This window comes from Metarhizium brunneum, chromosome 5 (genome assembly GCF_013426205.1).
Source record: "Metarhizium brunneum chromosome 5, complete sequence".
Taxonomy (NCBI): Eukaryota; Fungi; Ascomycota; class Sordariomycetes; order Hypocreales; family Clavicipitaceae; genus Metarhizium; species Metarhizium brunneum.
Genome location: NC_089426.1, coordinates 1,810,900 through 1,826,181, shown reverse-complemented (window position 1 = coordinate 1,826,181; position 15,282 = coordinate 1,810,900). Strand labels below are relative to the sequence as shown.

The 15,282-nt window shown below is 52.4% G+C and overlaps 7 protein-coding genes across 7 annotated transcripts; 3 read left to right on the top strand and 4 right to left on the bottom strand.

The window, feature by feature from the left end:
• Positions 1-368: 368 nt before the first annotated feature.
• DPB3 (DNA polymerase epsilon subunit C) lies at positions 369-1,268 on the bottom strand (the record flags this gene model as incomplete). Its single annotated transcript, XM_014686979.1, has 1 exon — positions 369-1,268. One exon carries the CDS (start codon positions 1,266-1,268, stop codon positions 369-371), a length of 900 nt encoding a protein of 299 aa, XP_014542465.1.
• Positions 1,269-4,204: 2,936 nt separating this feature from the next.
• Positions 4,205-5,674, bottom strand: bah_1 (Acetyl-hydrolase; the record flags this gene model as incomplete). Its single annotated transcript, XM_066131288.1, has 4 exons — positions 4,205-4,992; positions 5,079-5,157; positions 5,219-5,472; positions 5,548-5,674. The coding sequence occupies 4 exons, from the start codon at positions 5,672-5,674 to the stop codon at positions 4,205-4,207; spliced, it is 1,248 nt and encodes a 415-aa protein (XP_065987290.1).
• A 719-nt stretch (positions 5,675-6,393) lies between these two features.
• On the top strand, positions 6,394-7,106 carry GIG1_0 (N-acetylglucosamine-induced protein 1; the record flags this gene model as incomplete). Its single annotated transcript, XM_014686981.1, has 2 exons — positions 6,394-6,526; positions 6,598-7,106. 2 exons carry the CDS (start codon positions 6,394-6,396, stop codon positions 7,104-7,106), a joined length of 642 nt encoding a protein of 213 aa, XP_014542467.1.
• Positions 7,107-7,293: 187 nt separating this feature from the next.
• G6M90_00g086460 (uncharacterized protein) lies at positions 7,294-7,779 on the bottom strand (the record flags this gene model as incomplete). Its single annotated transcript, XM_014686982.1, has 1 exon — positions 7,294-7,779. One exon carries the CDS (start codon positions 7,777-7,779, stop codon positions 7,294-7,296), a length of 486 nt encoding a protein of 161 aa, XP_014542468.1.
• Positions 7,780-9,022: 1,243 nt separating this feature from the next.
• Positions 9,023-11,609, top strand: bimA (the record flags this gene model as incomplete). Its single annotated transcript, XM_014686983.1, has 2 exons — positions 9,023-11,452; positions 11,535-11,609. 2 exons carry the CDS (start codon positions 9,023-9,025, stop codon positions 11,607-11,609), a joined length of 2,505 nt encoding a protein of 834 aa, XP_014542469.1.
• Positions 11,610-13,403: 1,794 nt separating this feature from the next.
• Positions 13,404-13,937, top strand: hhfA_1 (Histone H4.1; the record flags this gene model as incomplete). The annotated part of the gene is made up of 2 exons (XM_014686984.1): positions 13,404-13,413; positions 13,636-13,937. The coding sequence occupies 2 exons, from the start codon at positions 13,404-13,406 to the stop codon at positions 13,935-13,937; spliced, it is 312 nt and encodes a 103-aa protein (XP_014542470.1).
• Positions 13,938-14,364: 427 nt separating this feature from the next.
• Positions 14,365-14,958, bottom strand: TRAPPC2 (Trafficking protein particle complex subunit 2; the record flags this gene model as incomplete). The annotated part of the gene is made up of 2 exons (XM_066131287.1): positions 14,365-14,671; positions 14,774-14,958. 2 exons carry the CDS (start codon positions 14,956-14,958, stop codon positions 14,365-14,367), a joined length of 492 nt encoding a protein of 163 aa, XP_065987403.1.
• Between the last annotated feature and the right edge of the window lie 324 nt (positions 14,959-15,282).

Genomic DNA, 15,282 nt, shown 5'->3' with positions numbered 1-15,282 from the left:
AGCTCTGCAATCTGGAGACCAAAAAAATACACACACAAAAAAAAAAACATACGGTGTCACAGGAATGAGCCAAAATAGCCAAATTTGGCTCATGTCAAATTCTAGCGTTGACGCCGTGATAGGGCAAACTTACACAACACTATCGACTCTTCAAATATGCCTCATTGCGTGGTGCTGTTCGCGCCGTGTCGCGTCCAAGAAACAACAGCTGCCCCGAACGCCCGAGAAGTTTTATGCTAACCTACCCGAACGCCAATTCACTCTCCCCCGAGAAAAATAAAACAAAATACAAAGCTTCAATATTTCCATTTCCAGTCATTATGCGTGCCCATGATCCAACACCGAATACGGAATGCACCCTATCGCGTCTATACCTTCCTCCTACGGCCGCCCCCTCGACCCTTTTTCTTTGGCTCAGAGTCCTCGTCGCTGTCACTTTCAGCCTTAGCCTTGGATTTGCTCCCCTCCTTCTCATTTTCGACACGGCCAACAATTTCCCGCAGGAAATCCCATTGGTCGTCAGTTTCGACAACCTGCTTCAGCATGGGTGCTGTAACTCTTTTTGATCCCTTGTCCTTGGCAACCTCGGCGCCTTTGGTGACCAGTTGAATCATGAACAGTTCCAAGGCCTTGCCCACAGCAATAGGAGTCTGCTGTGCAACCTTGCCAACTTCCTCATCGGCCTGCATGATGCGTTTAATTCTTGCTGTGGGGAACTTGGTCCTGACCGGTGATGGCTCAATGGCAGGGGCTGCCGGCTGTGCCGCAGCTCTTCGCGGAGGCATTTCTGAGTCAGCCTGCCGGGTTGAGCCTGGTGACTCCGGCGACGACTTTTGGGAGTATTCTTGCTGAAACTGCAGCAGCTGCGGCTGCTCGTGCTGGCGCTGCTGCTGCTGGATTTGTCCGGAATGCACCTGGCCGAGGTATGGCTGTTGTAGACGGTAAGGGTCCTGTTGCAGAGGCTGCGGTGCTAAGTGGTTTGAGGTCTGGCCCGGTGGTGAGTATTGCTGCTGCACGGGCGGAAAGTAGGCTGGGAACTTGGACTTGATGCGCTGTTGCTGAAGAGAAGTCGAGGTTTGCGGCACGGGTGGAGTGTAGGCAGAGCCATAGGTGTAGGCGGGAGGCTGCACTTTATATTGACCTGGCCCTTGGCCGTGGCCGAGAAGATGTTGTGAGGCAGGCTGGGTGGGGCCGGAGCCGCTTGAATAAAAAGAAGAAAGGTCGGGCGACTTTGGCGCGTAGTTTGAGGTGGAATCGTCTCCCGACATGGCCGGCTATTTGTATTGGCGGGGGCCCACCAGACCCTTTCCCTTCCCTTACAACTTGGAAGCTTTTAAATGCGCGCTATCTGGTACGGTTACGCCCCGACCTATGAACACCGGCAAGCTTGATCTTATAACGGCAAGCGATAAATTTAGCTGGGAAATTAGTCGAATTTTCGGCAATGGAGTGAATGGCGTAATAGATGTGATTGGGCTCGACGACTGTAGATGTCGAAAGAAGCAATCCCTTACGTCGACACTCCTGATGACGTGTGCGGAGTGCTGTATAATGCCAATTCAACTGCCTTGTACGCGTGCATTTACATACACACCTCATATAAATGACCGCCAATGCACCAGTACTCAGCAGCGATGATCGCGACGTCTCCTCTATAGCAGCCGATAGGGATAGGGCTGGCCTAGGGGTTGACTGATCTATGACGGCTTGGCCTTGACACTGGGGACTGCGCGTGTCAACCAATAGCGAGCTCGGAGAATGTATGTTTTGCTGTGTCGAATTATCCAGTGATCTAGCGATGGCGTACAGGCTATATGCTCCGCAATGTCACCGTAATCCGCAATAAAGGTCTGGTGTTCTGATGTGTAAGTACAGGTATGCTGTACTATGGCAGGATGCGTGAATGTCAGGCGCCCAATAAGGGCCACCCCGAATAGGGCCCAGACGATGGAACTTGTGTGTACAGTGAGGCTGGCGGAAAATGCAGTAGATGACAGAAAATACTAGACCATGCCAAGGTGTACAGTACCTGTGGCGAAGATATGTCCTTGGATAAAGTACAGTTGTACTCCGCCAAATGTTAGCGGATTCCCAGAAACGGACAAATATTTCTTGCCAAAGGTATAATACGCGGCTACGGTAGAAGATGTTTCTGCCAAAAGCCAAAGAGCAGGCGTCGACCCGAGAAGATCCGGATGTTGGATGCTGGACTGAGACTTATAAAGTCGCTGATTAAACAGAACACGAGATCCAGGCGACTCCTTCCCTGCAGATGGTTTAATGTTGGTTGCTACTGTCGATCCTCTCACGGCTCAACAATGACGCACTTAGCGACTTCCGAAGTGGGAAGTAAGGCGGGCCGACGGGAGCAATCGCGATGCAGCGGCGTGTTGCAACTCTTGGCCAGGAGGTTAATTATAATTGAAATTGCGTATGGCCCAGGAGAGAACAAGGAGGTGCGTGGTTTGTGTGTCTTGTCTGTAGACAAGGCTCGCCCCATCCAACGTATTGTACTGAAGTAGTACCCAGCCTCGAAGCCAGAGCTAGGAGCTGCGAGCTGGGAACAGCGAGGGGCGTGTGGTATTACTCCGTCCTCTGTGCGCGGTCCGTGGTCCAGATGAAATGCACGATGATGCCTTCACCTTGTGCCAGATCTGTGTGCGGCTGCGGCTGCGGCTCGTCTGCCTGTTTGTCTTGCGATGCCTGGACCAAGAAGCAGAAGTGACGGAAGGCTACTGAAGGCAGCGACCGGTATTGGTATTGTATGGCCGACACAGATGAGGAGGGCGTGTCTTGATGAGTTGGGTGCACATGCGAACGGCTTGCTTGCGGGCCATGGCTGGATCCTTATAGCACAGATCGGGCCCGGCATTGCTGAGGGAATGCTGACCGTTTATATGCGCATCGCGAGGGGTGTGTGTGTGGCGGACGTCTGGGGAGTTGGGAGTTGGGACCTGTGAGCTTCACAGCCTTGAGGATCTGTGCGACTGTGAGACTTTGCGACACTGCCGTCATTCGTGCGCCAGATGACCATGGGATGACCGTGGACGGCGTGGAGGGCCGAGGAGGACCGTGGAGGACCCGTCGATGTCTGCCTGGACTGTTCCATCTCTGTTCACAAGACTGGGGGTGGATTTAGCAGAGGGGTCAACAGTGCAGGTGGGTGCTTGCTGCCGAAAGCGGTAAGGCCTTCGTGTATCCTCACTTGCGCTTTCCCATGTCGACCCGGCGCTTGCTGATTCCAAGCAGGTGCGACGACAGCGCCATGGCTGACATCTGAACATGGACGGATGTCGCACATTTGGCGCCATTTGTCGTCTTACGGAGTAGTCTGAGTTCAGTCACCAGATTTTCACACTCTGCCCTTGCACATTTTCTTCCAGCAGCTTAGACGGAAAGCCTAAACGGCTGACGCTAAACAACAGGGCCATCAGCCAAGTCAATCGAACAGCGCGTCAACCTGGGCAGCTTTTACTCCATCCGAAACCCAAGCGACATGTTCAGGTGCCACCGGAGCCAGATCCGCCCCACTGCTAGAGTACTAGCGTACTCCGTAGAGCTGGAAAGCTTTTTGACGAGCTTTGATCTTCACTTGCGCAACGTCTTTTGCTCCTCTTCCTTTGAGCTCCAGGATCCCGCCTCGTTGGGTGCCGTTATTCTCTTCGGCCGTAAATCAGGCACACGCAACGGAACGTCCTCCAAGCGGTTAACAACTCTTGCGACCTGCGAAACCTGCATGCCACCACTGCAGCCTCCCATCCTGGCTATTGCCTGAGGCAATATGGCTCCTGTCGTGGACTGCCCACCATTCATAGTTGGATTGAAGCCTGCTTCTCCGCATTCTGTTTCCTTCCCACTGATGAAGTTAGATAACCATAACGGATGCCATCCCAGCAGAGCCTATGGTCTAATAGTCATGCACCACTGCGATACCACTGCGAGACAGCTGGCTCGACATAGCTTAGTGGTAGATCAGTTCCGTGAGGTAAGAATTGTCCCCCACTGCTTCTCTTCCAAGATGGCAGTGCATAAGTAATCTATCACTGCCGGCGTTGAATTTATGATGATGCAAATCATGAGCTTTATAAATCCCAGAGACGACGTGGCGGTGACGAAGCCGAGCACATCTTGGATGGCCGCTCTGGTTCCTGAGCTGCAAATATCATGTTCTGTCTATGATTGTACTCTTTTTTTTAAACTTGATCTAATCTGATGCTTCTATGTCAGAGATAGTATTTTTCTTTCTTGTGACAATGTCATTCATGAACTTCTGTCTAACGTGCCCGACGATAGATTCGAGTCCCTGTAACCGCCGATCCCATGTTCCAGACAGCATTAGTGATGCCACCGGCCATGCGTGAATACCGCCTTTGAACTCCATGGCGTCTACTTCGATTTTGTTTTTTCGTTGATGACGAACGAATGCCTCTGCGTCGGGTGCAAGCGTCTCTTCCTCCCCGTAGACGATGAAGTATCCTCGCTGTGGACTAACTGCTGTCCAGAGGTCTCCGTCTTCACACAGTCCGGGTGATGCTATAGGGTCATGTACCGCTGATCCTCTATACGCCTTCCCATACTTCCACAACGTGTCTCGTTCTAGGTAGTCGACCTCTGATGGGTAGTGAATGTTTGAAACGAGCGTAATCCAGGGTGAGATCAGGACGGCCAATTTGGGGACAGCGAGTGTCGTCGCGCCGTTCAGTTGAAATTCATTCGTTTTCTTCCCTAGCTCTAAAAGAAGACTGAGTGTCAAAGTCCCGCCGGCTGAGTCTCCAGCGATGCACACCTTGGATGCGTCTTTGACGTCTTCCAAAACGTGCCTGTATCCAAGGACGGCCTGGTTGACCTGAGTCGGGTGCGTTTCCTCGGGTGCGAGTGAGTATTCTAAGGCAAAAATAGCTGGACTCTCAAAACCAGATTTTAGGAGCAAGTGATGCATCGATAGTAAAAACTCCAAGTAAAAGTAACATGAGCCCAGCGCAAAACCGCCACCTAGGTGCTTGGTCAGCATAGAGGCAATTTAGCATACATATTCCGGCAATGGATTTAGTATCCTGGATGTTGTGAGTTCTACATACCATGAATGTAGTAGACCACCACATCGGGTTCCTGCTCCGGATCATGCTTTATCCAAAGACCCGCGGCAGATGTATTGCCCTGTCTATCAATCAACATTTTTTTTAAACAATCAGTGTACATCAAGCCTCGGAAAGTTTACCTGCTCAATGACCGTCTCCTGCAAGTGGGCAGGAAAGCTAAAATGACCGCTCCTGAACATCCTCCATTTCAAGAACGGATATGCAAACTGTTTCGAAAAGAGGACCCTGGCCGCCCTGACGGGAAGATTCATGAATCCAAATCTGACGATTCGAATCACCATGTCCTCAAAAACAGTGGACTCGGCAATAAACCACGGCTGTGCATAGCGAGGCTTGACGTATCGAGCGAGAAAATGAAAGGGGAGTTTGAATACTTTTTGTTGGACGTGGTCAGATCGGAGGCACACCAGAGAAACACACAGTTGGGAGGATCTGTGACGGAACTCACAAAGAAACGGCAGAATTCTGATGACAACCGTCAAAGTAACCAAAGGACCGACCGTGAAGAGCATTTGGGGCGCGATTATGATTCCGGCGACCACGCAGTCTAGGAGGGAAACGGGGCCGAGGATCATTGTAATTTGTAACGGCGGCCGTAATTCAGGGCCCTGGCCTGCTGTGCTGGGTGTTTATTCGAGACGTGAAGAATTGTCAATTTATCAAAACAATGAGGGAACACCAAGGGACCATGGCTGTTTGATGTTTATTCAAAGCCCTAGGCTGGCAAAAAGAGCATTGAGACCAACAGTCAGTCACATGTTTGTCGGAGGAGAGCTTGAGGACATTGGACCGTCGGCGCAACGAGGTCGATTAGTGACGCCGTAGCGGGACACCAGCTGTACTTTTGTTGGTGCCGACTATAGCTCCCCGATCCAGACCACCCTGGAAATAACGTGCCCGAGTGAATAAGTTCCTACTAGCTTCCAAGTTTTGGGAGTAATTTCGCCTCGACTTAGTGTCAAGCCTTTGGGCGTTGAATGCCGATGAAACAGCACTAGTCGTGGTTTCTTCAATGTTTGGATCAAGACGCATTAATGCCGTTGACATTAGGTAATACGGCCTGGGGCACGACGCCGCGCACTTTCACCGCTGACTTCAGCAAGGCTGGCATGCGTGGGCGGCCGTGAATACTCCGTACAAGGGCATCGTTTCAATTCACGGACATGTGTGAGCATTGACACGGTCATCTACCCTTCGCGTACACACACTCCGGCTTTTTTCGGCTGGGTGGGCGGCCACTGTACTATTCCGCCCACAGCGTCTTCAGAACCCAGACAGCGCTGAACGGAGAAAAATGGGCGACAATGTAGCCAACAGCCAGAGGGAGGAAGCGTCGTTTCCTCTCACAGACGTTGACAAGTGGGTGCTTTCGCAGACGGATGACGAGTTTCAAAAGCACGACTGGGAAGACTTGAAGCAAGTGATCGGTATGGCGAACCACGTCCCTCTTCACCAGGCGAACAAGAACTATTCCAGGGCTTTGCTGATTCGGCCATAGAGACCAACAATCTCTCCGTGCTTAAACGCGTCCCCTCAGATCTGAAGCGCTACATAAAATGGACAACTGAGACCAAGGCCCAGTACGGCAGCATGACGCAGTACCTCCTCGCCAACCGACTACCCAAGTCGTGGGGGCAGCCTCCCTTCTCGCCAGAGTCTGATGTCCCGTTCGACAAGGAGTCGGACTACAAGGTCCTCTTGAATGACTGGCCATATGGGCTGGAGTCCAACATTACACACATAGTGGTGTGGACGCGTACGTTTATTGCGACGGATGACGATAAGGGGGATATGACGCCCGAGAGTAGAGCTTTGGTGAAGGCGTTTGTGAAGAGATATTTTATTGACTCGTTGGGTGAGGGGGGCGAGGACAAGGTTCTTTGGTTTAAAAATTGGGTTGCCTTGCAGAGTGTAAGGGCGCTAGAGCACATTCACGTCTTGGTGAGGGATGTGGACGATGATATGTTGGAGCGGTGGTCGGGGGAGAGACCGAGGCGAAATTTCTGACGGGCCTGTTGTATATACTTGCACTCTTGAGTATGACGCCTGTCTACTTGAGTCGAAGAATAGAGCTGGCGATAGAGTCTGGCCGCGTGAGGGCGCTAGAGTCATTGACAAGCCGCGGATGGCATTTTGAGAGGACAGCCTTTCAAGTCGTCTTTTGTCACATTTACATTTACATATTTCCTTTCCCTTAAGCAGCCCTCCGTGCTCTCCGGTTGCCCTGAGGAGCAGCCGTACTACCATTTCCGCCCTGCATCTCCGCCATCTTCTGCTTGCCCATGCCCAACAGCCCCGAGCCCAGATATACACCATAGGCCGGGACTACTGTCCACAACAGCCATCCCCAATTGCCGAACAACATGACGACAATGGCAGATGCCCATGTCACCCAAACAACGTCAAACATGTACTCGGTCAAGCCAGGGTTAGAGAGGTCCTCCCCAGCAGTCTTGAGAGCTCCCGTGGCGGCGTCATACTTGGGGCGGCCTGATATCTCCAGAACGTACTCGCATATGATGCTAGGTGTGATGAATAGCCCGTAGGCCACGAGGGAGCGAGAACGGAAGAGAAAATGCGACAGTAAAAAGAGCACGTTGACGGTCAGAGAGCCGATGTGAAGGGTGTTGAGGGCTGATGAGTTGGATTTGGCTCGGTCTTTTTTTGCCTTTTGCGCCATTATGCCGGTCCACGAGTGTGCGCGCGAGAGAGTGAGATAGACGGGTACTATCCTTAGAGGAGGGGCTGCGGAAAAGCTGTAATGAAGGCGATTGGGAGTGAGCGTGAGAAATATAGGTGGCGATAGATAAGAGATGTCGTCGGGTTTGTGGGCCGAGGAATTTTGGAGAGGTTGATGATGTCGATTCTGCAATTTTGCATACCAGCCAGAAACCACCTGGCGTGATGGGTGATGGGGCATCGTACCTGCCTAGGCGCCAGGCTGTGGCGGCCCCCAACAGCCTCACTGCGGGCGGCAAGACCTTGAGGCAAGGAAGGAGGGATCCACAGCTTGCCTCTGTTGCCGGGCAAGCAACGCTGCAGCGCCTCTCATCCAATCAAGCGGCTGCCACCACAGCAACTGCGCGCCTTTTGGGCAACCTGGAGGCGAGGCTGGTTGCTTGGCCGGCTGCTCACCTCATCCAGATGTCATCTGTTGCTCCCACCACTGGACTTTGCCTCCTGCGTTCCGTCGCTCATCAGCGCCGTGGCTATTTTACTAACAGACCTGCGCACCCGGCTCGGCGAGAGCGGGAATAGCTTTGATCAAGCTTGAGGGCCTGCTGCGACTCACGCTCCTTCAATTTTTTTTTCGTCTCGTATTACGAAGCCCTCTCTCCCTTGCGCTGTCATGTATTGTCGCCGGAATCGTCCCTCGCACGCACCGCACGCCTAAAAGTCCTGAACCTAGAAGGCGTTGGCCGGGGACCCACCGTTTTGAGCTCATCAATACTCGACCCAAGGCCATCGGAATTTTCTCGCCTTGCCTGCCGACTCTTTATTTCCAGGCTTTGACGATCCAGCGTGCCTCTGTCGATATCTCTGAACCAATTTTGGCTTCTCACTGCCCGTTCCTGAGGGTGCGAAGTACGACGACCTTTCGCTGCCGGCGTTTATTTTGGTGGAGCGGTTGTGCATCTTGTTCACAACAACAAAACACCACCGTTATCTCGACGACAACCACGACTGACGACGTAGCCGTTGCGCCTCACGAGCCAGCAGACAGGGTCGAAATTTCGATATCGGGTAGCTCTCTATTTCGATTACGCCCACAGGGCCCAATTGTTCGCGTCCAAAGTGCCTGGATATCCGCCTCAGGTCGGCGGCTCCCCATGGCACCCTCATCTTGATAATTCTTCCACCGATTGGCAATTGCCTGACGAGCCCCTCTGTTTCGTTCACCCAGGAGCGTGGCCTGACCCGGAATGGCGCCAAACCCGGCGGCCGTTGGGGGCCTCCTGCGACAGGTGATTTATTATCATCTTGACAATGCCTCCTACGACAACGCGCTGTTTTTTGCCGAGCGATTTGCCGCCCAAGATCCCAAAGCAACTGATGCTGCATATCTCTATTCGCTTTCTCATCTGCGGCTGGGTGACTACCGGTCTGCGTATGATATATCGAAACCCATGGGATACCGAGGGGTCAACCTGGGGTGTACTTGGGTTTTCGCTCAGGCGTGTCTAGCGCTGGAACGATACAAGGATGGTATCGTGGCCCTTGAGAAGTCCAAGTCTCTATGGCCACAGAAATGCAGCCTTGGGAAACACACGGCTACAACGCGAGCAGCATTTTCGGACACTCCTGCTCTTCTTTGCTTGCTTGGAAAGCTGCACCGCGGTTACGGAGATAAGAAGAAGGCTGTGAGCTGTTTTGAGGACTCGCTTAAGAAAAATCCCTTTATGTGGGATGCGTTTACGGCCCTTTGCGACATGGGCATTAATGTTCGCGTTCCCAATATTTTTAGATCAAATGAGAGCTTGCTTCAGAGCTTCGATTCAGACATCGGTATAGGCGTTATAGATCATCTGAGAGAAGCGTCAGCGTCAGCTGGAATACCGGTGGATGCGGTGTCGTTGAAACGATCAACCGCGAGGAATATGCCTGCGGATTTGGGATCAGATCCTTTCAGTATCGGCTTCTCATCTACGGAAATGAGCAGCCCGGTAGTAGACATGTTTACCGAGGCTCCGGAAAACGACTTCATGTCTAAGATCCAGAGTGCTCGATTACGACTCGCAGCATCTGCGAATATCCAACCCCCATCGATTGTAGAAGGGATGGAAACCCCGACAGGGCTCTCAACTCTGTCTGATGCAACAGCAACTCGGCCCATATATGGTCAGGAACCACCTCAGGCGCCTGCGAGGCGAACTAGGAATGCTCAAGGCATTGATGCTGGATTGGATGCACCGCCACGTATGAGCTACAGACTAGGGACGAAGAGGAACGGCAGACCTGGCCAGGAGCAGCATGCCGTGGAGACTGTGCCTGATGGTCCAGCGATAGCAACCGCAACAGCAACAACGACTAGTACCAGAGCTGGGCATATAGCCGCAACTGAAAGAAAGCGTACCTTGTCAGGTCACCCAGTCCCGAGATCGACAAACACGGACGAGCATATGACTAGACGGAGTGCTAGGCTTAACATGTTTAAGCCGTCTACAAAAGCTAACTCTGGGGCAGCGACAATAGGCACGTCGGCTGGGCGTGAGTTAAAGAAGGCTAGGCCCCCGGTGTCACGCATCATGCGACCAGGTTCCAGTGGTTCCAGCGTCGGCAGAGTTGTGAGTGGAAATAGAAAACCTGTGGATGACCAAGCCGACATAGATCACGGAGAGTCCTCAAGAACAAGGGAACCAGCGCCACCGCCAGCGCCGTCCAAAACAATAGAGTCGGATACTGTCAAGGTCGAAGAAGCGCTTAAGTGGACCCTGGATCTTATGAAAAAGCTGGGCAATGGCTACTACGCTCTTTCAAGGTTTCAATGCCAGGATGCGATTCAGGCCTTCAGCTCCCTTCCATCTGCCCAACAGGGGACCCCATGGGTCCTCTCCCAGCTGGGCCGCTCTCACTACGAGCAAGCAGCATACGCGGAAGCGGAAAAATTCTTCCGCAGAATGCGAGTACAGGCCCCATCTCGCCTCCAGGACATGGAAGTGTACTCGACCATACTGTGGCACCTGAAACGAGAAACCGATCTCTCCTTCCTGGCGCATGAACTGGTCGACTCGGCATGGCACTCGCCACAGGCTTGGTGTGCATTGGGCAATGCTTGGTCTTTAGCACGAGACCCCGAACAAGCGCTTCGTTGCTTCAAACGAGCTACTCAACTGGACCCCAAGTTTGCATACGCCTTTACACTTCAAGGCCACGAACACGTTACCAACGAAGAGTATGACAAGGCCCTCACGGCGTATCGCCAGGCCATTGCTGCTGACAGAAGGCACTACAACGCATATTATGGCATCGGCAGAGTCCAGGAGCGACTTGGCGCCTATGAGAAAGCCTACGACCATTATTACGCAGCACAAACTATCAACCCTAATAATGCTGTACTGATTTGCTGCATGGGAGGTGTTCTAGAGAAGCAAAAGCAGATGGTACAAGCATTACATGCTTACACGAAGGCGGCAGAGCTGGCGCCAAGAGCAGCACAAACTCGGTACAAGAAGGCCCGAGCTTTGCTTACTGTTGGGCAGATTGAAGCAGCGCAAAAGGAACTCATGATTTTGAAAGACCTGGCTCCTGATGAGGCTACTGTTCACTTCCTGCTTGGAACTCTGTATAGGAGTACGAATGAGAGGCAGTTGGCCGTTCGACACTTTACCATTGCCCTAGCGCTGGATCCGAAGGTGAGCACTTGCCCCCTGTGTCTTTTTTTTACATTATTTTTTCCCCGTTGTAGCCGGTTGTTTTCTGACATGACTTTTTTAGGCTGGACCAAAGATTAAAGAAGCAATTGAAAGTTTTGAAGAAGATGTACCGATGGATGATTCAATGATGGCATGATGTCACGAGTAATCGAACTGAGGCTTACCAACGGTTTCTCTGGGCAAGTCACAAACGTAGTCATGGGCAAAAGCAGCGGCGTTCTACTCAGGAGCTTTTATCGAGGACAACGGCGACGACGGCATCCATCGAATTCTGCCCGTGCAATGGATAGGAAGCCAAAGGAAATGAAGCTGCAAGTTGGAATAGAAAGCTGGCGCAGCTCGTGGCAGCGGGGCATACGGATTGGGATGAACATGTTGCATGGCATGATACGGCATGGCACTGGCGTTGTGAACTTTTGCTTTTTGGCGCTTTCAACTTTTAGTTAGGCAGGAGTCATAGCAAGTCGGCTTGGATAGGGACTGGCGCTGAGTGGACAGGAGACGGGTTTGGGTTACCGGTTGTTGTGTGTATTAATAAATGCGGTATGGTATATAGCATCGAATTGTACATTGTTGCCAAGAGCGTGCGCCCAGTCGAGGGTTTATCAATGCTTAGCGTAGAAGAAGCCGGTGAGACCATCTTTGCCGGCGCCTGGCGTATCGCGATGTGTGTGTATTACGTGGTATTTACGGTTCCCTGGCCTTAGTACGTCTAATATATTGTGTTTCCCAGATGCAATGCTTGCATGATACTTGAACGATTATTTAGATGAAGTTAAAAAACAACATAAAAAAGTAGAAGAAGCTAGGATGCCATAAAATACATGTCGAAAAGCAAGGTCTGATCCCTAGGAGCTCGCTCAGAACAGGAAAACCAAGCACCTAAAGAGAACAACCAAAGCTGTCGTTGATCGCCGAACAAGTCTCGACCGCAATGATGAAACGTTTCGATGAGACCTGGCCTTTGTAGAAAGCAAATTGTCATGCCCAGCGGATAGAGGGAAAAGACTACGGTTGCCGAGCTAGCCCGCAGGCGGTCGATGGTATGACCCAAGGTCAATATTGAAGGACCGTTGTCATTCCCTGGCTCTTCTGCCACCTTGTTCCCGCGCAGCTGCCGATTCTGCTGTGCGGCTGGTGCTACGTATTCCAGGGACTACGGGGTGCTCTGTAGGTGCTCCGTACAACTGATGATAATTTCACAGGCAGCGCACGGAGTAGGAGCATTGACTTGCGGCTGCGAGCTTACGCTAAGAAACGCTGTGGCGTCGCATGTGGCTTGTCGCGCACCTCCCAAGCTCCCTAGGAGGGAGTGCTCTGGTACCTAGTACGCGTGCAGCTGACGGGTTCGCTGCAGGCTCCAGATCAGTCACCCAATTTCGGGAGCCAGATCACTCAGGTGCAGCCCCACATGCAGCATAGGGCGATGCTTGGTCGCCTCCGCAATAACAGAGGTACACACATGAAGAGGCAAGGAGCGAGGAGTACATGGCTGATTAAATTCGCAAATCAGCAGGTACTTGCGGTCAGCCCATGCACCCATGCACCCAAAGTCACTGCAACTTGACAGAGCGCAGACACACGCCCACCCCATATCAGGACTAGCGCCAAACACATTTCCCGAATTGGCCCCAGGAAAGGGAAAATAACACGGCGCATTTTCGCTGTTTTCCCACCTGTTCTCCACGTTACTGATCTGTGTTTTGAAAGTCCCTCGGGCGCGCGGCTCGGCCAGCGTGACTGATTCCGTCCACGTATTTATCTTGCCCCCCCCTCGCGCGCCCCCCGTTGGTCTCCCCGCTTCTGATTTCCTTCTTACGCACACCCTCTCTCACTTTACACTCTACTTTGCATTTGACTCAACGTCATCAACGCGACAACGCGACACGTCTAGATACATCTCCAAGACCTCACATCTACATCTATCAATATGACTGGACGTAAGTGACTTTTCTATTTTTGATTTATGGAGTTTCATTTGATGCTTCTGAAGCCTGCATCCTTGCCCAACAAGTTCCGCAAGACTTCGGGGCCTGCAAGGACTCGGTTGAATGGCTTCAGACTTTCATCATGAAGAGACCTATCTGCACGACCGGGGTTCAAAAGCATCATGGACCATCGCCTAAATCACTTGCACCCGTGCTAACAGACATCTCCAACAGGCGGCAAGGGCGGCAAGGGTCTCGGCAAGGGCGGTGCCAAGCGTCACCGAAAGATTCTTCGTGACAACATCCAGGGTATCACCAAGCCCGCTATCCGACGTCTCGCTCGTCGTGGTGGTGTCAAGCGTATTTCCGCTATGATCTACGAAGAAACCCGTACTGTTCTCAAGACTTTCCTCGAGGGTGTCATCCGCGACGCCGTCACCTACACTGAGCACGCCAAGCGCAAGACCGTCACTTCTCTCGACGTTGTCTATGCTCTGAAGCGACAGGGTCGCACCCTGTACGGTTTCGGTGGTTAAATATCGCTTTATGCCTCCGTTTCTGGCTTTACGTTCACATTATATTGGCCTGGCTTCTGTACATCATACACTACATGGGCATGGCAGGCAGAATTGGAATTGGGCAGGACTGGGAAACCGGGTGGAGGAAGGTTTCGGTGGGTTGCGACATGGGAACTCTGTACTTTGCTTTTTGGCGTTGGGGGAGACCAACTGGGTTTACGAGAAATCATGCAGGCGTCCCGACAGGCAGATGGACGACCTTTTAAGATGAATACCACATTAAAATTTCCAATAATCGTCTGTGCCATGTTCAAAACGTTGAGCGAAAAATTGCTCTTGAGCCGTGTGTTGCTGCCTAAAATTGCCAATAATCGAGTCTTGATTGATTTACCGTGGGTATCATGGTCTCATAGCCCGTGCAAACAGCACCCTACGTGTACTAAAACTACAGATACTTCCGCCCTGCTGCCGCAACTCTCGCCCTAAACACGGGACTCGTGACCTCTGTATTTGCCCTGTAAAACGGATTCATGACAGCCTTTACCCAGTTGTCATAGACCTCGGTGAAGAACATCTTGATAGCCTCTTCCGTCGCTGGACTCGTCGGGTTGGCGCCAATAGCAGTCGATGATCGCGACGAGCTCGTGGACGTGGGCATGGTGGGTTGATGGAGCAGGAGGAATTTGACGTTGGCGCCGGTGACGAAACACGATATGTAGTTGTTGAAGAATCTGTCAATACATTTCAGGTACCTGTTTCCATCCATCAGCGGCTGCAAGACGAAAGAAAGGCGACAGCCCGTATTTGCGCATGTTGCGTTCCTCTCCCTTGTGGACTCGAGGGGGGGACCGTACATTTGTCCTTGTGCCCATTGCACCTCCTCGGCTATATCTAAACTCGAATGCAGAATGAACTGGTTCAAGTGGCGGAGCTGATCCGAGAATCGGGACTGTCCATCGCCGCCCTGCTTGGACGTGCCGAATTCGTACTCAAAGAGGGGGTTGTCCTGGGCGCCGACAATGGCGAAGTAGTAGCTCATGACGGACGGGGGTCATTCGCGAAGCCGGCGCGAAGAAAACGGCGGATTGGGGGAGCTCTCTGTCGCGTCGACTACCATCGACGGCAAGGGAGTCAATTGAAGCTGGTGTCTGGTGGTGTTTGGCCCTTGCTGCTGCAGGCGGGGCGGGTGTGTGCCAGTGTCCAGCGGGAGCCGCAATTATTCCGCTCCACAGTCGCAGCGAGCGGGCAGCTTCATACGGCTCGGCTGAAAAGTTTCCGCCGCCATCTTCAGTAGGCGTCGATTGAGTCCTGCGCAAACACCTCCCCACGAACCCGAAGAAAAAACACGGCTAGATACCGCTGA